The 23,307-nt window shown below is 41.9% G+C and overlaps 1 protein-coding gene across 2 annotated transcripts in view; it reads right to left on the reverse strand.

Annotated features, from left to right (window-relative positions):
* bms1 (BMS1 ribosome biogenesis factor) overlaps nt 1-23,307 on the reverse strand; it is a 75,128-nt gene that overhangs the window by 35,171 nt on the left and 16,650 nt on the right. For both annotated transcript variants that reach the window (XM_034193707.1, XM_034193706.1), the window contains exons 6-10: nt 9,391-9,533; nt 8,982-9,103; nt 7,165-7,358; nt 4,451-4,593; nt 1,218-1,735 (exon numbers count right to left, since the gene is read on the reverse strand). In XM_034193707.1, the coding sequence (XP_034049598.1) occupies nt 1,218-1,735; nt 4,451-4,593; nt 7,165-7,358; nt 8,982-9,103; nt 9,391-9,533 (1,120 nt within the window). The remainder of the gene's footprint in view (nt 1-1,217; nt 1,736-4,450; nt 4,594-7,164; nt 7,359-8,981; nt 9,104-9,390; nt 9,534-23,307) is intronic.

Raw genomic sequence — 23,307 nt, forward strand, 5'->3', positions numbered from 1 at the left:
GAGTTCAGCTGTCCTCCTGGTCACATTATCTATTGGGATTCTTCCTTCACGCTTTGTGACTATGAGCATCAGTCTGCCTTCAGCTGAGCTGCCAACCTGCTTACGGAGGTCAAGATTTTTAAGAGTTTTTCTTTTGCAGCACTAGCACTCTATCATGTAACTGTTTTTTGTTTGTTTTGTTTTTATGTTAAAAACTGTCTTCAGATGTTGCCAGAACTTGTTACCAGGTGCTTCTTTTTCTGTGGTGTGTCTCATATAGTCTAAAAATGCCTGGTTTTTCAGTTTCATGTCAGCACAGCGAAGCAGCTGCAGCTGTTCTGCATGCTGTCTCCACCAGACTTGGACCAGTGATTGTAACGGAGCTGTATTTCAAATGTAAAAATGTCTCCAGTAAAAGTAGTTTACATCAGGATGGCGAACAGCGGCCAGTGCCCACGTTCCAACCACAGTAATTACCATTCATAAAATCAATGTCTGATATTTAAGTCAATTTAGAATCACCCAACATCCGCATCACGATGCATTGGTGGCTTAGTAATTAGTACTGATGCCTCACAGCAAGAAGGTCATAGGATCGCTTCCTGTCCATTCTGTGTGGAGTTTGCATGTTTCCTCCGGGCACTCCAGTGTCCTCCCACAGTCAATCAAAAACATGCTTATTTAGTGACTGCTCCTTTCTCTGCCCTTGACCAAGGCAGAGTCTCTACACCTGGAGTTGGTCCCCGCGTACCGGACTGTGGCAGCACACTGCCCCTAGTGGTTGGATTGTGTCTAACTGTAATTAGGACGGGTTAAATGCAGAGAACAAATTTTGTTGTATGTATGTAAAATAACAATAAAGGCTCTCCTTCTTCTATTTAAGAATCAATGTCTCCCCCAGACCTGTTATCTAGAATGTTGTGTGTCTGTCAGCGGCCCACATTTTGCTGAGGGTCACCACAGTGGATCCAGCACAGAGCCACATTAGGATCTGGCCTTTCCTGACACAGCTCCAGTTTCACCTGGAGAAACACACACAGCCCTGGTCTTCCTAAAATGTTTCCAACTTAAGTACTAAACAGGACCTCTGCTTAGCTTCTGAATTGGCCCTGATGCTCCACGACTTTTGGATGAGACGTATACAACAAAGAACAGTCTAAATTAAACAACATTCATAAACAATATATCTCTGTAAACCTTGGAAAAGTGGAATATGTTAAAGACTCATCCACTGATACCTTGTTCTTCCTCTTCACCGTCACTCTCTGCTGTGCAGTCTCTGTTTTCTGCTGATGCAGCTTCTGGTTCTTCTTCTTCATCATCCTCTTCCTCATCCACATCCTCATCAGAGCAATGTCCAGAATCTCCTGCTTTCCCAGTTTCTCTCTGTTCATCGGCATCATCGATGTCTTCCGAATCAGACTCTTCTTCACTCTTCTCCAGGTCGTCGTCACTGTCAGCGAACACTGGAAGCTCAGCAACGGCTTCGCTTGAGCTGTTCCCTTCTCCCAGCTTTGGTTTCTTCACTGGTGGTGGGCGGTCCGTGGAATCCTCTTTGGATTTGGCTCTGGTTTCTTTGATGAAGGTGGACAAGTTTTCCTCCTCGTCATCTTCCTCCTCCTCCTCCTGACTGCTGTCTTCACCGTCGGTATCCTTGTCAGCATCCTTCTCCTCGTCTCCAGTGAAGACAACCTTCCTCCTCTCTCGCTGGGTTCTGGGATCCCAAACACACATCTCTTGAGGCCCCTCCCCCTTCCTAACACAAAAAGAGAGATTCAAATATCAGAGTTGGTCCTTGAAGAAGTTATTTTTGTTTATCACGCTGTCTAAAAAGAAATGTCTGAACTGAACGGTTGAATCAGTTAGGCCCCATAAAAAAAAAAACACATTAGTTTATCATCACCGCCCACAGGCCAAAATCAGCCTGCATCAAATTTTTTTTTTTGGGGGGGGCGAATTTTGTTGATGGCGGTACAGCTGTCACAAAAACCAGCACGTCCACTAGGTGGCGAGTATGCTTTGGCCAAAGTTTACCCGGCCGAGCCTGGAACTTGCCACTTGTTGTCATCGACAACCACACACACAAGGATGATGCCATTTATCATGACACAGACCGGCAATAAGGACAACACATATTGGTGGAACACACCAATCAACTGACAGAAGAAGACTGACCAGTACAGACATCTGTGTTCACTGCAACTCCCTAGTTGTCATGTGAAATAAATACAAACAGGGTTTGATTTAACGCCATCCAAATATAGAAGAAAAAACTGAAAAACAATGGATGTAAAAAGGATGTGGATTCTACATACGTATACACAGCATTCTGGGGTTGTGGATACATGTGTAACTACTACTAATCAAAAACTACAGGGATTAAAGACAAAAACATCTTCTGGTGAAAGTGGACCTTTGTCAGCAGAAAGTTGGGTTTTTTGATGTCCAGGGATGCATTCTGGGTTTTTTTTTAAATCACTATTCCCCCCCCCGCCCAAATTTAGCTGTAATACTTTGTGTGTATTTGTATTTTCTTTTGCGCATTTTCACCTTTTTTTGCCTTTAACCAAAAGTGATATCACAAATACATCTTAACTGACCTAATTTTAAAGTTACAACCCCAAAGAGACCCACCTGAGCTTAGACATTAAAAAGAGATACTCACACCCTACCTTAGATATCCAGACAAGTTAAATGAACTAAACTCATTTTTATGTGGCTCATCAATTAAATTTAGTCCAGAACTATTGTAAAACATAGACCCAGAGTAATAATGATTTAAACATTTTAGCTGTTAAAATTCTTCTTCTTCTTATTATTATTATTATAAGTAGTAGTAGTCTGAAAATGTCTTTAAAGGACATGTTGCACCAAAATCATAACAATTAAGATTTAGGCTGTTAGTGACCATCCGATGATCCACCGGGATTACTTTGTGCACTTCTGTGACCGGTTTCAAAGTATACGGCATTAGCAGCAAACAGCTACGGAGACGTCCGAAAACAACGTACTCATAAGTACTCAGGTGTTTCTGACAAGTGACGTTGCAATTAGAAGTGTCACAGTGTGCACTTCAATGGAATGTAGCTGACAACGTTAAGAAGGGAGGCACAGATTAATTCCAAAGTTTACATAAGTGTGATGTCGTGTGACTCCTTTTTAAGTGAAAACTGTTAATTTTGATGCAGTCACGGTAAAAACAGCAGCTCTGTGAATGTTTCTGTGCACCTGCACTGCCACGAGTTATAAACGCAGCCTGTCAATAACAATCTCTGCTCCAGGTTCAGCTTCATGCACGATTAATTCTGAGTGTTATCAATAAAACCTAAAAAAATAAATAAAATACATCTGCTGCTGGGGGAAATATCGTCTTGGAGACATTCCTTCTCGCAGCGAGCTGAGAGGGGCAAAGAGCAGCAGCAGCACACACACGCACACACACACACACACCAGCTCCTCCAAGCAAAAAAAAAAAAAAAAGCCACAAAATACAACAAAAGGGGTAAAATGCTTCCAAATGTAAGCTCCACACAAACAAAGAAGTGCTCGCGCGAAGCCGGCTCCAGCCTCTGTCACGATCGTGGCATGTTAAATAATGTCCATTAATTCTTGGAAATAATGTATTCTGACTTTTTCCAATGTACAAATCCATCTCTGTGTCCAGGCAGTCTGTTTAAAATAGTGTCAGATGTCCCGACCTCCATGTACACAGCTTCAGTAAGTAGCACGTCTCTGACACTCTGAAAAAGTTAAGAGTTTCAGGGTGAAGTGTGTCGTCTCCTCTCTGTAAATCCGAGCCATCACTTTCGAACGGCAGCTCAGAAACTTTGTTTTTGGACAGAGAAGGTTCTGTTCCCTCTGTCTGTCAGTCATTGAGAGGTTTCTGTTTTGCTAATTAGGACGTCACACACTGAAAAATGCAGAGGATTGCAGAGTGAAACGTTTTCCAGAAATGGACCTGCGAACGCTCAGAAAGAAAGTAACAAAATACATCAGAGATCACTAATTATTAGCACATACGTGCAGAGACACTTACAATCATGAGTACTTTGAGTAACATGAGTATATTGTCTTACTAACTGGGACATTAAAAAACGTGAGACATTTCCTTTAAAAGTGGCCCTTTAATGGAAGGCAGTGAGGACACTCACCACAAAGTTTTAAAATAGTTTGTAAAACTGCTTTTTACTCGCTGTGAGGCACGCAAACACGCCGTGTCTGGCTGTGATTTTTTTTTTTTTTTTGTGGGGACACTGACGCTGTCCCGACAGCCCACTTGATGGAAGCGACAGAGAACTTTAATCCTACGGTCAGAGTTTCTGTTAAAATGTGAGAAAGTCCAGAACTACTTTCACAGAGAACGTTACCGTTTTAAAGTTTGTCAAGTTAACTTCTGGTACGTTTCTGTTCGGATCGGAGCTTTACTCTCTGCAGAATTAAATGAAAATGTGTGTTTTCAGTAGCATCTCACCAGCACGCTTCATCCGCGTCTGTGTTGCCCAGCGTGCCCAAACCACTGAACAGAGACACCTTACTGGCAGCCATCTTGGCATCCAGGGTGGCGTGCGTGTCGATAAGCGAATGGACCAGCTCTGTCGTGGGCCGCACATCCTCCTGCACATTGAACATTACAGCAGTTATAATTTAAAATGACAACACCAGACATCCACATGAACAGGTCCTGTCACGCTCTCTGAAGTCCACAGACCAGAACCCAGTTTCTTAAAGCCATCGAATCCTGTTTAGTCGACTAAACCTTTGACATTAGTCATTGTACAAAGCGCTTAGTCGGCTATAGTTTTGCATTCCGACTAAAGTTTTTAGCCTGCTACAGAGGAGGCTAATCTTATTTTACTCGACAAAACTTCAGTGTCTTACCTCAAAGATGGGAACTATCATGTACCACCACTTGATGGAGCAGGAAGGAAGGAGAGCCCTGTGGTGGGAGCGGGTGTTCCATGACCGGAATAGTCCACTGGAGATATTTACGGATGCAGAGGTTCAACAGCAATACTAATTTCATCCACCTACAATCCGCTTCATCGCGGACATGATAGCTCCAGCCACCAACCACCAAACGAGGAGGAACAGCGCCCTGCAGGCCCTTCTTTGGGTTTTGACTGCACTGAGGTTTTACACCTGTGGGACCTTTCAGCAGGTTATCAGCGACACCATCCATGGCCATGGTTGCAAAAGAAACTCTCGCGCACTGGAGGCATTTCTTGGCAACGGTACTCACAAGGCCCGTGAACACCGTCAACTAATGCTAGCTGGCTAACCTACACGTTTCACTGTCGATTTGAAACCTTAGTCAGCTAGGTAAGTTTAGTAGGCCAAAAAATTAGACTGCTTTATGAAACTGAGCCCTGGACTCGGCCAGACCTCAGTTGGTGGAAACATGGTCTTTCTCTGGATGTTCCACCTGCTGTCTCAGTTTATGGTGAGTGAAATCGTCTTGAAGGAGACATTATCCTCCAAAGCGTCACTCTGCCCCAGTGTCCAGAGTCCCTCACATGGACACACTTTATTAACCGAGCTTGTGGACTTAAATCACTTTTTCAGACTGCATTGCATGTTGGGAAGGTCGCCCCATTTGGTTATGATGCTGATCTGTTGTCAGTGACTGTCACTCAGTGTTTCAGTGACACGCAGCAACAACATTTTCTTGGATTTTGGATGAAAACAGGAAGAGTTGGGAAAGGGGAAATCAAAGAAAAGAGATATGACATTCAATGGAGGAGCTCAGATTTGGGAATGTTTGGGATTTGGGAACGTGGATGAATCGGCAGCTCCTGAACAGATGAAAGATGACGAAACACCATATTTGTGGAAGTTTAAGTCACATTTCTTTTTGTATGTTGAACTCACTTTTAAACAGTGTTTTCGTGGTGGCGAGTTTAACAATGGACAGGAACTCAGAGGCACATGTGCACACCACGGACTGTCCTGTTAACTGTACAAGAACTTTTAATTTCCAAAAATAAGCAAGATGAGCAAATAAATGCGCACTGACAACATATGGATGTTACTTGATGCAGATGAAAATGGACTGCCATTCGACAGTGTTGGAAACATTACAATAAAAACATGAGGCATTCGATTTATTTATTTATTTTTTTAAATAAGCTCTTTAATTTGGGATTTCTGTGTATTGTTGTTGTGTACTTTTATTGATAGAGTTTCTTTTGCTGAGTGTGCTGATTCCTGAGAAAGGCCAAAATAAATACTGGTAATATTACTACAAACACTTGATTTTTTTGGTATACAAGTCACACCAGAGGATAAACTGCGGGGCCTCCAAAACTAGTTTAAAAACAAAAACAAACATTTGAGACTTATACACTGGAAAACTTGTCCAGACCATTGAAATGATCTGGTTTTTGGACTTGGTGCTAAAACCTTAGAGGAGTTTAAAAACTAAATGAAGGGTTTTGCAGAGTAGTGTTCTTTTCGTCACCTGCATTTTAATTTTAGTCTTGATCTTAATCTCAAATGTCCTCTTTAGTTTTAGTCATATTCAAATACCATTTTTATTTAGTCATGTTTTAGTCAAAACTCAAAAACGAGATTTAGTCAAAAGAGAACTGAATGTATTATGTATGTAAAAACACAGATTTCTGATTTCCATTTCAGCCAATAGAGTGTTTCACATTTCAAATAATAAATGTTATCATTATCTCTCACTATCGACTGTCAGTTTTAGAAGATACTTTAAGCAGAGGTTCAGGAACAAGATTCTTAACTTTAGCAGCATTAGCACCCAGTCATTAACTCCGATTACTCGGTTTGTCAACAACTAATGACAAACAAAGTGGTTAGACATGATCTATTGTAAAAACAGGTCATTAAAAATAATTCAATTATTCTCAATATCAAATTTCTGAACATGAATACAAATAATTCTTTTGTCAAAGTTTTCTCCTGTATTGTGCACTGCTGATATTAACCCCATAACTCACTTATATAACGGAAAATTAATTATCTTTGATTCTGGTGCTGTACATTCAGGATGGCTGCTGCTTGCCCCTGGTGGACTGTCCGAAACACACCAGAGGCTCCACCCCCTGGTGCGACAGACAGATACACCTTCTGTAGGGTTGTGGCAAAACCCACAGGCACTGGAGAGAAAATGAGTATTTTGGTGAGCACCAGAGGCGCCTGTGGAAGAAAAGGTTTCAAACTAACCTCAGGCTGATTTACATGGCCGGCAGGAAAGTCAATGTAGACTGCATCTTTGTCGTACACGACTCCGCCCACCCCAGCCATCGGTGCGTAGAGCAGACGTTCCTTCTCATTCAGCGCTCGCTTCTTCTGGGCGTCAGGAAGTGCACACGGGTCGGGCAGGAAATTGACGTCTGCCACCTGAAAATCTCCCACACCTGCAGAGAGCAACACTGCATCAACAAACACTGCAACGACAAACACTTACAATTAACGGCAGAACGCCGTCAGTCCACAGCTTCGCGCCAACGATGACCAGAGCTACTTTAACCATAAACTAGACAGAAAATCCACGAGCTCCCACAAGTTTTCCACTGGACGCCCTCCACATTCCACAGAAAATGAGCATGGGTGGTCTTGAACCAAGAACCTTCTGGTGTGGAAGCAAGCGCACCAAGACCACGCAGCCCAATGTCTTCCTGCAGACATGTTCTGAGTATTTGTGTTTTATGCAATCCCATATTTCAAATTATGGACATTTACATTAAATCTTCAAGGTGCGAAAACTAATCAATCAAAATAAACCACAATTTTGCATAAAATATGAAATACGCAACTAATGACATGAAACAAAATGGTGCATATTTTTAAAAATGGACGTCACTGACGTCGTTTCTAATTCTGGGTTTGGAATGACGTTTTCATTTTTAAAAGTTAACAATGAATGTTTTTATTCGTTTTTACTTATTACTTTTACTTATTTTACCTGTTTTGGCCTCACTTTGCTGAAAATGCACTTTTCTAAAATATCGCTCGACAATAAAGAGTAAACAAAGGCAAGTGTGCAAAAAACAGAGTACACACACACACACACACCTGAAATACTCAGGAATATAGAATATAACAGTTCTCAGATAAAGAGTCAGTGAGAAATAAACACTTCTAAATCTAAAAATGCTGTTTTTGTAACTAGATAACACGTCTGGGCGTTAGCGTGCTAACTAGCCATACAGAAACGTCACTGTGACACTCGATTGAAACAGATCAAGTGATCATTGGTTCCGATGAGCAGTCAAGCATGAAGTTCTAATTCACAATGAGTGTCGAGTTTTCCCGTCCATTAGAATCTATCATCATTGCGCACATTAATGGCAAGTAACTGGGGAGCTGGCCACGCCCCTGGAACACCCATCTAGCCACAAACACCGACAGTCGCTTACATGTAACTAATGTAATCTGGGGATTCATGCACCCTCCCTGGAGGTACAGCACCATCATACTCCAAACGTTTGGGACGAGCCCCACCACAGATATGAACTGAATCTCTCCAACATGTTCACCAGACAGACAGTGCTGATGGAAACCCTGGATTAGTATTAGATAGTCCGACTCCTCACTCAGCTTCTCAAAGTGCTGCAACCAGAGATCACAAAGATCACAGGATCAGTCAAAGCCAACTCACCGTCCTCGCCAGACAACAGCACCCAGGTAACTGGACTCTACAAACTTAGCAAACACACTGCCAATCAGACACGGAAGAAAAAAGAAGATAACCTGACGTCCTAAAAACGCTGTGGTACCTAATGACAGCAACCTAGGTGCAGAAACAACCCGCAGAACACGGTCCAAGTGGAACCACAGGAACCAGCTGTGCTGTGTGACCAAAGTATCAAAGTCACGCCTAAATGTTTGGTAGAACACTGAGGTTTTGGGTTGATGAGATTACTGAAGGGAGTACAGGGGCTGACCGGAAAAAAGGTTCACAATCAGACTGCAGGAGGAAACTACATCAAATATACAAAAACCCCCAAAGAAAAAGAACAATCAACATGCTTACCAACCTGGAATATGGATCTGGCATTTGTTTTTCAAATATGACCCTCGCAGGTAGCCGTAGAGTGACACCGTCCTGTCACACTTGGGCTCCGTCCTCACCGTCTCAGGTTCAGTCAAATCCTCAATTCTGTTTGAATTGATGAACAGAAATGATGCTGTCAGTAAGACACAATGTTTCATCATCAAATAAAATGAATTCACGTCTTTGGACCACCTGCTCTTTGTCCCAGATCCAGGTCTCATCACATGTCAGAGACAGCCAAGAAAAACAAAAAACATTTATAAAGATGATAGATTCATGAAGAAGTCAGCAGAGAGAAGAAGAAAAGACACCAGTCAGCAGAGAAAGAGACAATATCCACACCAACAGTCAGTGGGGTTCAGGCACCGTCTGTGGTTCCAGGCGTTACTCACCGATCAACCAGCACGTAAGGGTGGGAGGTCTGCCAAACCAGAGGACGAAACTTCATGACGGAGATAAAACGACCAAGGTTCCTCACCTCCTGGGTCTGATACTCTCCATAGACCATGCCGGACAGATAGAAGAGCTTGGCTCCCTAAAGAGTTCGACCACAACAAACCTTTAGCAGATTCATCAACCCTCACTGCAACAATGCTGTCAACAGTCACATCTTATTCTATAATGTGACATTTTGGTTTAATATGTGATAAGTGTTTTTAGAATGCAAAACTTCACATAAAGTACTGGGCAGGACTTCCGGTGGTGCGCAACGCGGTATGGCCGCATAAAAGTGATCTCTGGCATTAGCCTCATATTCCCCCCGATTCGAGAGCAGTATTTTAGGTCAAACCACTAAATTCTACGATAGGAATGAGTGGGGACAAAAATAAGAAGGGAAGATACGGTCGACGGAACATTCCCGATGGTAAAATGGAGAACGAAGTCACGGCCGGCGCGGAAGGCTCACTAGCAGCGGGACAAGATGGCGAACGAGGCGAGGGCCTGGATGTAATCCGCGGCACTGTGGGTGATGTTTTTGCGACTGAAATGGCCGTTCTCCGAGCCGAATTGAAAAACGACTTCAAGGAATTCCACACAGAATTTCGGGAGGACGTAAAGAAACAGATGGCCGATTTTACAAAAGAAATAAATCAAAAACTACGACACACCGCACACCAGGTGGAACAGGTGACTGAGCGAGTAAAGCAGGTAGAGGACACCATTGCGGATTCGGAACTCTGGGACATCGGAGTCAAAAACACTCTCATACAACTACTAGAAAATCAGCGGATCTTGCAGGACAAGGTGGATGGTTTGGAGGGGCGTGTGAGGCGGAAAAACATCAGGATGTACGGCGTCCCTGAAGACTTAGAGGGAACGTCCATTGCTACCTTTGTTGAAAATCTTATTAAAAGTGAGTTGGGCGCTGATATCGGCTTGGACCGAGCCTTCTGCATTGAACGTGCTTATCGTGCATCAGGACCGAAACCATCTGCAAGCGCACCCCCACGCTCAATAATAGTCCGCTTCCTTCGGTTCTCCGACAAAGAAAAGATCTTACACGCAGCTTGGAAAAAAGGAGTAAAGGTTCAAAACAAGCAGGTCTTTTTCGACCATGATTACGCGCCAGAAGTGCAGAAAAAGAGACGCAAGTATATCCCTGTCAAGAAAGCCCTGAAAGGGAATGGAATTCGCTTCCAGACACCGTTAAGTAAGATGCGAGTGCATTATTCATCAGGCAGTGTGCTTTATAATAACGTGATTCAGGCTGCGGAGGATCTGCGAAAGCGGGGAATAACGGTGGACAAGATCAGCATGGGAGCCCGGACCAATAAGATTAAAGGAGAGACCCTCGCGGAGTTGCTGCCGTGGGAGATACAAGAAGAACCCAGCAAGGTCGACTTTCAACAACACGTTAGGGAGAAACTCAGGGGATTCCGGATGGAACGGGGAAACGCCCAAATAAGCAAATGATGACGTCACCTGTTTCCACACTTTAATTTTGACTGGGCCAGTTGTCCTATCTTGGATATGGAGTGGTATCTTCCTTCTCATTTTAAAGTATAGGAGGGGCTGATGCCTAAGGACATAATTATAGCACACCAAATTTACCTTATCAGGCTAAGGGTGTTTTTTTTGTTTGCTTTTTACTTTCATTTTTGGCCTACACTGATGAGGGGCCCCACTTTGTGGCCAGTCCCCTTACTACCAAAGGACAATGCTTTATCCTTGTTCGTGGAAGTTCTTGTGATGGTTGTGTGTTTTTATTTGGTTTTAAGTTCAGGTTATGATGCTGTGAGGTCTGAGATGATTTATAAGTTCGAATTTCATCGATTAACATAATGTCCTTTAAATATTATAATATACTGTCACTAAATGTTAATGGGCTGAACAATCCTATAAAGAGGAGTAAGTTAATTGCTAAAATGAAAAAGGAAAAGGTGGATATAGCGTATTGGCAGGAAACACATCTCTCAAAGATAGAGCATGAGAAACTAAAGAAAATGGGTTTTACACATACATATTATTCGTCTCACAAAAGTGGTAAAAAGAGGGGAGTAGCTATTCTTATTTCAAATAAAATAAAGTTTGAATTCATGGCTGACATAAGTGATGTGGAGGGCAGATTTGTTTTGGTGAAAGGTAAAATAGACCAAAAAGAAGTAACATTATTAAACATTTATGCACCCCCAGGGAGTAAAATATAATTTTTCAAAAAGGTGTTTAATTTAATTTCCACAGAAACTCAGGGACCCCTTATTTGTGCAGGAGATTTCAATTTATTGTTAAACCCTCAAATGGACTCAAATAACATTGGCCGAAGAAACACAACTGTTGAGAAGCATGTAAAAAGAATTTTACGGGACTTGGGGCTGATTGATGTGTGGCGATTATTTCACAAGTCAGCACCAGGATTTACTTTTTATTCTGCTCGACATGGGGTGTATTCAAGGATAGATTATTGTTTCATGTATAATAGGGACATAAACAGGATAAGGGATTGTAGAATAGGTCAAAGAGATATCTCTGACCACTCAGGAGTTTACGTAACATTACATTTAGATGGGAGACAGAGAAACACTCTATGGAGATTAAATACTAGTATGCTGGACGATCCCAGGTTTATAGAAGATATGATAACAGAACTTGAGCAGTACTTAGAGGACAATAATAATGGGGAAACAAATCCAAGTATTGTGTGGGACGCGGCTAAAGCTGTCCTTAGAGGAAAGATAATAGCCAAGGCAGCCATGATGAAGAAGAAAAAGGCACAAGACTTGTTACAGCTACAAAATAGACTAAAAATCTTAGAGCACTTACATCTGACTAATAAGGATACTACAGTGACACACCAAATCAGACAAATAAAACAGGAAATAGATAGGATTTTAGGTGAAGAGGTAGAGAAAAATATTCGATTTATGAAACAAAGATATTATGAAATAGGACCCAAAGCAACTAAGCTCTTAGCATGGCGGATCCGAAAACAGCAAGCTGAAAATACTATTTACAAAATTAGAGACCCGACAAATAATAAATTAATAACCGGTCTAGAAAAAATTCATAATGTTTTTGAAAGCTATTATAGATCTTTATATAGTCGATCTAAGTATGTTGATGAAAGTATAATTGTAGATTTTTTAAACTCATTAGACCTCCCATCAATTGGTTCAGATGCAAATAATAAATTAACTTCACTAATAACCCATGAGGAAATAGATAAGGCTATATCAGCTCTTAATTCAAACAAATCACCAGGCACTGATGGGTTCCCTCCTGAATGGTATAAAACTTTGAAGGAAACCTTATACCTCTATTACAAACTAGTTTTAATTATGTCCTCAAGGGCGGAATGGTACCTCCCTCTTGGAAGGAGGCCTTTATATCTGTAATATCAAAAGAGGGAAAGGACAAAACCGACTGTAAATCTTACAGGCCAATAAGTGTATTGAACTCGGATTACAAATTATATACAACTATACTAGTACGGAGAATGGACACTATAATGCCCTCTTTGATTGATGAGGACCAAACGGGTTTTTTGAAAAATAGGCAAACCCATGACAATATTAGGAGAGCACTGCATATTATTGAACAGATCAATAAGAGGAAACTCAGTGCAGTTATTCTTAGTTTAGATGCAGAAAAAGCTTACGATTCGGTATATTGGGATTTTCTTTACTTAGTAATGAAGAGATTTGGTTTCTGCCAGGAATTCATAAATTGTATCCAAGCCCTTTATTCGTCACCTACTGCCAGAATTAAAATCAATGGTAGTCTTTCCAACTCTATAGTACTGGAGCGGGGCTGTAGACAAGGGTGTCCGGCCAGCCCAAACCTTTTTAACTTGTTCATTGAACCTATAGCCCAGGCAATTCGTCAGGCGTCAGCAGTGAAGGGTATCCTAATTGGTGAGGAGGAGTATAAAGTGAGTTTATACGCAGATGATGTCCTTATTACAATCACAGATCCTGCCTTGGGCCTACCGGTGTTGATGAAGATGCTAGAGACATATGGATTATACTCAGGATACACACTCAATGTAAATAAGACAAGTTATGTCATTTAATTTTTCCCAGAGCAGACTCCCCTTGTTTAAATACAATTTTAATTAGAATTCGACTAGCATAAAATATTTGCGAGTAAATTTACCAAAAGACTTGTCTCGAATATTTGAAATAAATTATAAACACACAAATAAAGAGATATACAATGAACTCAGTGCCTGGAGCCTGCTCCCTCTTGATTTCGGCAACAGAATACAGATTATTAAGATTAATATTCTCCCAAAACTATTGTACTTGTTTCTTGCTTTACCTATTTCCATACCGGAGAAACAATTCCGAGACTGGAATAAACACATCTCGAGATTTATTTGGTTCAATAAAAGACCAAGGGTTAGGTTTTGCACATTACAGTTGCCGAGGGAGAGAGGGGGGTTGGCTCTGCCCTCTATGAGGGATTATTATATATCTGCACAGGTGAAATATTTGGTTTGTTGGTGTAACCCATCCTATAGTGCAAAATGGAAAACAATTGAGAGGTCTCTGTCAAAAATACCAATTCAGTCCAGATTGGGATTTGTAACTCATGAAAAGGAATTCTTCTTAACAACTAGCCAATGGATCACCTTGGCACTAAAGGTGTGGGAGGAGCTGGTTAAGAAACTATAGCTTCAGGAAGAGATAAAAGTCCTAAAATGGCCAGCATATGACCCAGAGTTTTTACCCGCTGCTCAGGATAGTAGATTCAAACAGTGGGTGTGGCGGGGACTGACTGCCACATGCACGTTTATTAAAAAGTCTGAACCAATTCCCTTTGACACTTTGTGCGAGATAGGTGGTCTTAATAGACAAGATTATTTTAGATATTTGCAACTCCGTGATTATATTGTTAAAAAAACAAGCAATTACACTGTCAGGGACTTCTCAATTGTTAATGTTTTTACTAATGCTTATAACCTTGGAAGTAACAAAGCTCTAATAAGTAGGATATACCAGGGCCTAATTAAATTTAAAGGGAACTCCACAGATTATATAAAACAAAAATGGGAGAAGGAAATCAATATTGATATATCAGAAGACATGTGGACAAAGATCTGGGAAACACAATTCACAACAACAAACTCGAACACCTGGCGGGACTTCTGTTGGAAAAACATCATCCGCTTTTTTATAACACCCAGACAAAAGGCTAAATTCTGTACTACCTCTGCTGTATGCTGGAGAGGCTGTGGGGCGGTCACGGCAGATCACGGACATATATTCTGGTCTTGCCCATTCATACAACCTTTTTGGACAGAAGTAACAAAAATATGCTCCAAAACTCTGGGCTTTAATGTGGACAGCTCATTTGTATCCATGTACTTGGGATGTTTCCCTGATGAGTGGACCACAGACGACATCTATCTCTTGAAAATCCTCTTGGCATCAGCCAAGAAAGCTATTACAAAATGTTGGTTGGCTAAAGACCCGCCCACTATAAGCCTTTTCATTTCCATAGTAGAGAGCATTAAGATGATGGAAGCTATGACTTATACCCTGCGGCTACAAGGCGACTTGGGAAAGAGACGTTGGAGAAAATGGCTGGACTTTAAAAAGAGTTGTGACAGGAAAATGAATGTATAAAATCTGTAATCTCTGTATGGTTTGACATACTGATCTTCTCTGACCTCACAATGTTGCATTTGTTATTTGTTCAAAAATATTTACAAATAAAAAGTATATAAAAAAAAAAAGTACTGGGCATGGCTAGAGTCGAACCCCAGACCTTCTTGACGCAAGGCAACAGTGACATTGAGTCACTATGCTGCATGATAACCAGAAGTTGCCTGCTGAGCCATTTTATAGTCAGGTCCACAAATAGTTGGGTATTCACCCAATTGAGGTTTCAAATCCCGCAAAATCCCACAAAACTTCGAAGAGGTTGCTGTGCTGCGAGATGTCAGTAACACTGAGAAATGCATTGAGATGCTCTGATAAAGCTGCAATTTAATCGCCACACACGGACAACAGCATTAACATCGCAACATAAAACTCTTTGTATATTGTGCCTAAAACTCTGGTGAATATATGATCTGGGTTTATAGACATTGTTATTGTGTTTGTTTTATGTAAACATGCGAGAAGCTCAGGTTGTTTCTCTGTTATTTTCCATGGGAGTTGCTGTGAGCTGTGACAGTTTCCTGTTCATGTCGTTCTGGGTTAAAGTGAAGTTTGTTCTTTAATGCCCTTCTTATTGTCCTTTACAACACTGTTTGTCCATTTTGTTCCAGAGTAATTATATATATATATATATATATATATATATATATATATATATATATCAAATCAATTTTATTTATATAGCGCCAAATCACAACAACAGTTGCCCCAAGGCGCTTTATATTGCAAGGCAAAAGCCATACAATAATTACAGAAAAACCCCAACAGTCAAAACGACCCCCTATGAGCAAGCACTTGGCGACAGTGGGAAGGAAAAACTCCCTTTTAACAGGAAGAAACCTCCAGCAGAACCAGGTTCAGGGAGGGGCAGTCTTCTGCTGGGACTGGTTGGGGCTGAGGGGAGAGAATCAGGAAAAAGACATGCTGTGGAAGAGAGCAGAGATCGATCACTAATGATTAAATGCAGAGTGGTGCATACAGAGCAAAAAGAGAAAGAAACACTCAGTGCATCATGGGAACCCCCCCAGCAGTCTAAGTCTATAGCAGCATAACTAAGGGATGGTTCAGGGTCACCTGATCCAGCCCTAACTATAAGCTTTAGCAAAAAGGAAAGTTTTAAGCCTAATCTTAAAAGTAGAGAGGGTGTCTGTCTCCCTGATCTGAATTGGGAGCTGGTTCCACAGGAGAGGAGCCTGAAAGCTGAAGGCTCTGCTTCCCTATTCTACTCTTACAAACCCTAGGAACTACAAGTAAGCCTGCAGTCTGAGAGCGAAGCGCTCTATTGGGGTGATATGGTACTACGAGGTCCCTAAGATAAGATGGGACCTGATTATTCAAAACCTTATAAGTAAGAAGAAGAATTTTAAATTCTATTCTAGAATTAACAGGAAGCCAATGAAGAGAGGCCAATATGGGTGAGATATGCTCTCTCCTTCTAGTCCCCGTCAGTACTATATGATAGAAAAGCAGTCCTACATATTTGCTTTATATGCGCATCGAAGGACATATACTGATCAAAAATGACTCCAAGATTTCTCACAGTATTACTAGTGGTCAGGGTAATGCCATCCAGAGTAAGGATCTGGTCAGACACCATGTTTCTAAGATTTGTGGGGCCAAGTACAATAACTTCAGTTTTATCTGAATTTAAAAGCAGGAAATTAGAGTTCATCCATGTCTTTATGTCTGTAAGACATTCCTGCAGTTTAACTAATTGGTGTGTGTCCTCTGGCTTCATGGATAGATAAAGCTGGGTATCATCTGTGTAACAATGAAAATTTAAGCAATGCTTTCTAATAATACTGCCTAAGGGAAGCATGTATAAAGTGAATAGAATTGGTCCTAGCACAGAACCTTGTGGAACTCCATAATTAACCTTAGTCTGTGAAGAAGACTCCCCATTTACATGAACAAATTGTAATCTATTAGATAAATATGATTCAAACCACCACAGTGCAGTGCCTTTAATACCTATGGCATGCTCTAATCTCTGTAATATATATATATATATATATATATATATATATATATATATATATATATATATACACATAATGTCTGAAATTCAGGTTGTGTTTATTAAATTCCACGCAGGTTAAATGTAGCAGACACGGATTATTTGGAATATTTGCTTTAGCAAGTTGTCAGGGTCTCATGCAGCAGTCTCTTATTAACATGATGAAAAGCATAAAAATTACATTTTGGTACTATAATGTTCATTTACAATTGCCATGGTTTCTCTGTTATTTAGACTGCAGTGACTCTGGTGCGCAAGGGATTATGGGATATTTCAATAGGGCGAATAGACAATTTTTGTAATTTTGCCTCTGCACACAACCACAGTGGGGTTGAAATAAAACATTCGAGAAATGCTTATAGGGTAGACCTTCAGCGTTAATCCAAGGTGTTTTTTTTTTTTTTAAAGAAACAACTCACATTTAAGTATTTAGAATGTTTTATACATAGTGCCTCCATTTTAGGAGGACAAAAGTAATTGGACAAACTAACCATTATGAAAATTCAGATTATTGTTTACACCTTGATGCAAATCGTTTGCAGTCAGTGAGTGCCTGAAATCTGGAATTTTTGAGATGTCTTCTACAAGGGAGACCTGGACAATTATAACGTTTCCAATCCACCCAACCTGCATGTCTTTAAATGTGGGAGGAAACCGGAACACCCAGAGGAAACCCACACAAACACGGGGAGAACATGCAAACTCCACAGAGAAAGGCCACAGGTGGAAATCAATCCCATGATCTTCCTGCTGTGAGGCAACAGTGTTAACCACTAAGCCACTGTGCTTCCATGGAATCCATGAAAATCACCAAATACGAGGTCTGTTAGAAAAGTATTGGACCTTTTTATTTTTTTCAAAAACCTGATGGATTTGAATCACGTGTGCTTGCATGAGCAAACCTTGAACCTTCGTGCGCATGCGTGAACTTTTTCACGCCTGTCGACTGCATCATTTCCTGGTAAGCAGCCTTTGTGTGGGACGTGTGTTGTGTGCTCGGCGGATTTTCATTTCAAGGAAAAAGACGGAACGACTGGAGCAGCGCCGCATCAAATTTTGCCAGAAACTGGGCGACAGCCAGGTGGAAACCATTCGGAAGATTAAGACAGCTTTCGGTGACGATGCTATGAGCATCACACAGATTAAGGAGCGGTACAACCGGTTTAAAGACAGCCGCACAGCGGTGGAGAGCGAGCCACGCGCCGGTCGGCCATCAACATGCTGAAATGACCAGATCATTTCCAAAGTGAACGCTGTGGTGATGCGGGACCGTCGTGTGACTATCTGAGAAATTGCAGAAGAGGTGGACATCAGCACTTTTTCGGTACATTCCACTGTGACAGAAGATTTAGCCATGAAAAGAGTGGCGGTGAAATTAATGCTGCTGCTGATGGTGGCGCAAAAGCGCCTCTGTTTTGAAGTCTCACAGTACATGCTGTGACAAGCCCACCTCTTCCACAATTTCTCAGATAGTCACACGACTGAAAAGTCACCGAAAGCCGTCTGAATCATCCGAATGGTTTCCACCTGGCTGTCGCCCAGTTTCTGGCAAAATTTGATGCGGCGCTGCTCCAGTCATTCCGTCTTTTTCCTTGAAATGAAAATCCACTGAGCGCACAACACACCACCTCACACAAAGGCTGCTTACCAGAAAATGATGCAATCGACAGGCGTGAAAAAGTTAATGCATGCGCACGAAGGTTCAAGGTTGGCTCATGCAAGCACACGTGATTCAAATCCATCAGGTTTTTGCAAAAAATAAAAAGGTCCGATACTTTTCTAACAGACCTCGTACTTGGGTTCCTCTCTGGAGGTGTGTTTTCTTCCTGTTTACTCATCTCCTTCTTGATATGAAGATTCTTATGGAGGCATGGACATATACTCAACAAAAATATAAACGCAACACTTTTGCTTTTGCTCCCATTTTGTATGAGATGAACTCAAAGATCTAAAACTTTTTCCACATACACAATATCACCATTTCCCTCAAATATTGTTCACAAACCAGTCTAAATCTGTGATAGTGATCACTTCTCCTTTGCTGAGATAATCCATCCCACCTCACAGGTGTGCCATACCAAGATGCTGATTAGACACCATGATTAGTGCACAGGTGTGCCTTAGACTGCCCACAAAAGGCCACTCTGAAAGGTGCAGTTTTGTTTTATTGGGGGGGGGGGGTACCAGTCAGTATCTGGTGTGACCACCATTTGCCTCATGCAGTGCAACACATCTCCTTCGCATCATCCGTGAAGAGAACACCTCTCCAACGTGCCAAACGCCAGCGAATGTGAGCATTTGCCCACTCAAGTCGGTTACGACGACGAACTGGAGTCAGGTCGAGACCCCAATGAGGACGACGAGCATGCAGATGAGCTTCCCTGAGACGATTTCTGACAGTTTGTGCAGAAGTTTTTTGGTTATGCAAACCGATTGTTCCAGCAGCTGTCCGAGTGGCTGGTCTCAGACGATCTTGGAGGTGAACATGCTGGATGTGGAGGTCCTGGGCTGGTGTGGTTACACGTGGTCTGCGGTTGTGAGGCTGGTTGGATGTACTGCCAAATTCTCTGAAACGCCTTTGGAGATGGCTTATGGTAGAGAAATGAACTTTCAATACACGAGCAACAGCTCTGGTTAACATTCCTGCTGTCAGCATGCCAATTGCACGCTCCCTCAAATCTTGCGACATCTGTGGCATTGTGCTGTGTGATAAAACTGCACCTTTCAGAGTGGCCTTTTATTGTGGGCAGTCTAAGGCACACCTGTGCACTAATCATGGTGTCTAATCAGCATCTTGGTATGGCACACCTGTGAGGTGGGATGGATTATCTCAGCAAAGGAGAAGTGCTCACTATCACAGATTTAGACTGGTTTGTGAACAATATTTGAGGGAAATGGTGATATTGTGTATGTGGAAAAAGTTTTAGATCTTTGAGTTCATCTCATACAAAATGGGAGCAAAACCAAAAGTGTTGCGTTTATATTTTTGTTGAGTGTAGATAAAATCAATATGATGCCTAAATATGTATGTACACATGGGTGCAGGGTAAAACCATTGCTACGTCTTACACAGTGTGGTTTCTGGCCAGTTGTTGCTTGAATACATCCAATAGATGCTTCTACAACCCTAATTCCAATGAAGTTGGGACGTTGTGTAAAATATAAATTAATAACAGTATACAATGATTTGAAAATCCTCTTCAACCTATATTCAGTTGAATATACCACAAAGACAAGCTATTTAATGTTCAAACTGATAAACTTTATTGTTTTTGTGCAAATATTTGCTCATCTTGAAATGGATGCCTGCAACACGTTTCAAAAAAAGCTGAGACAGTGGTATGGCAGCATATGTTGCTCCAAAACCTGGATGTACCTTTCAGCATTGATGGTGCCATCACAGATGTGTAAGTTGCCCATGCCACGGGCACTAACACACCCCCATACCATCACAGATGGGTGGTCTTTTTCCTCTTTTGTCCGGAGGACGCGACGTCCATGATTTCCAAAAACAATCTGAAATGTGGACTCATCAGACCACAGCACACTTTTCCACTTTGCGTCTGTCCATTTCAAATGAGCTCAGGCCCAGAGAAGGAGGCAGTGGTTCTGGATGTTGTTGATGTATGGCTTTCGCTTTGCATGGTAGAGTTTTAACTCTTACTTGTAGATGTAGCAACGAACTGTGTTAACTGACAATGGTTTTCTGAAGTGTTCCTGAGCCACGCAGTAAGATCCTTTACACAATGATGTCGGTTTTTAATGCAGTGCCGCCTGAGGGATCGAAGCTCATGAGCATTCAAATGTTGGTTTTCGGCCTTGCCACTTACATGTAGAAAGTTCTCCAGATACTCTGATTCTTCTGATTATATTATGGACTGTAAATGATGGAATCCCTAAATTCCTTGCAGTTGAACACCGAGAAACACTGTTCTTAAACTGTTGGATTATTTTTTCACGCAGCTGTTCAGAAAGTGGTGATCCTCCCCCCATCTTTGCTTGTGAATGGCTGAGCATTTTGGGGATACTCCTTTACCCAGTCATGACACTCACCTGTTTCCAATTAACCTGTTCACCTGAAGAATGTTCCAAACAGGTGTTCTTTGAGCATTCATCAACTTTCCCAGTGTTTTGTTGCCCCGTCCCAGCTTTTTTTAAATGTGTTGCAGACATACATTTCAAAATGAGCAAATATTTGCACAAAAACCAAAAGGTTTATCAGTTTGAACATTAAATATCTTGTCTTAGTGGTGCATTCAATTGAATACAGGTTGAAATGGGAAATGAAATGGGAAGAAGGATTTATGGTGATATTGGGACTGTGAAATCTGATATCCAAGATGGTGAACATGTGCGCTTGCTTTTTTCAACCAGCGTGATATTCTTTGGGCCACTTACAGCAACCAGACCATTCTGGATTTTGTCTCGCTCTGGCTTGACATCACAGACAAAGATTTAGGAAGGACACACACACACACACATGATGACTACGGCAAGTTCTACAACAGTGGTGGCAGTTAAAGGTCTGGCTGGTATTTGGGTTAGAAGGAGCTGTAGCAGCCTGAGTTCTCCTCCTCTGGCAATTTTCTTCCAGGGCACCCCTCCGCCTATGCCCAAATTCAATTATGGCCTCACACTTGGCGGCCATGCAGGTCCACTGGTTTGGATCTATATCAAAGGATTTTAGGGACTTCTTAAGGTTGTCCTTAAATCTTTTCTTTGGAGGCCCTACCTCTCAGAGACCAAGTGAGAGTTCGCCAAACAACACAATCTTGGGAAGGCGGTGGTTCTTCATCCTGGAAACATAACCAGCCCAACAGAGCTGGAACTTCGAGAGCATGGCTTCGATACTGGGGATCAATGCTTGTTCAAGGACCTCAATGTTGGTGATGAAGTTAATGTTAAGGATGGTGCGGAGACAGCGCTGATGGAAACGCTCAAGCAGGTGGAGGTGAAAATGGTATGTGACCCAGGTCATGGAGTTGTAGAGAAGGGTGGTGAGGATGACAGCTTGGTAAACACTGATCTTGGTTTGGCTTTTCAGCTTGTATCACACTCATTTGTAGAGTCTATCAAAGGAGCTGTTAACCTTTGCAAGTCTGCTATCGATTTCCTTGAGGATTCTGGAGTCGGATGAGAATGTACAGCCTATACAGGTAAACTGCTGATCTTGCTTCAGTACAATGTCACCGACGGTAATGTGAAAAGAGTGATATGCTTCCAGGGGTGCAGGTTTGTAGAGAATCTCAGTCTTCTTCAGGCTGACCTCGAGGCCAAATAACTGCAACGCATCTGCGAAGCGACGTGATGCGCTGAAGAGCTTGTTCTGAGTGAGCGATAAGGGCAGCATCACCTGCGAAGAGTCAGTCTAGGATCAACTTTTCCTTGGTCTTTCCTGGGGCTTGTAACTGCCGTAGGTTGAACAGGCTACCATCTAGAGGGTACCTGACGTAAACGCCAGCCTCATTGTTAAGGCCTTAGATTAGATAGAACTTTATTGATCCCTTGAGAAGATTCCCTCAGGGAAATTGAGGTTCCAGCAGTATCTTCAGCAGCTTGTTTGATCAACATGATGAAGAAGATGTTGAAAAGAGTAGGCGCCAGTACACAACCCTGCTTTACACCACTGGTGAGTGGAAAGGGGTCGGAAAGGTCACATCAAGTCTGAACTGTCCGTGCTGGTCTTCACGCAGTTGGATCACTAGCTCTTGTACAACATCGCCAACTGTTGGATTTTTCTTCTGTCAGCCAGGGATATTCATCAAAGCTGATCCAGCATGTTGCCAACAATAGAGGGCTGGTGCTAACTGTCCAACACATACATATCTGGCACTGGAGAATTTCTTGCTTATCAATGTTTCTTTGGGTATTTGGATCCCATACTGTTGCCAAGAATTCTAGGAGAAGCTGCAGCAGTGTCATCATCTTCAATTTAGTGGAACTTATCTAAAGATTTCTCTTCAAAAATCCCAAGGTTTTATTGGCTTTGTTACAGATGTTGTCCACAGGAGGGTTCCACCACAAATCTGACACTGCAGGGACACCCAGGTATTGATCAGCTGAAATAACTGGCTTGACTATGTGACCATGAAGTGTGTATGACTTGTGCCTCCAGCTTCTTTTCTTGTTTATATGGATGACCTGGCTAAAGGAACAACACACACACCTGGACCCACAGTAGGTCCAGG

Source organism: Thalassophryne amazonica, chromosome 18, assembly GCF_902500255.1.
Source record: "Thalassophryne amazonica chromosome 18, fThaAma1.1, whole genome shotgun sequence".
Lineage (NCBI taxonomy): Eukaryota > Metazoa > Chordata > Actinopteri > Batrachoidiformes > Batrachoididae > Thalassophryne > Thalassophryne amazonica.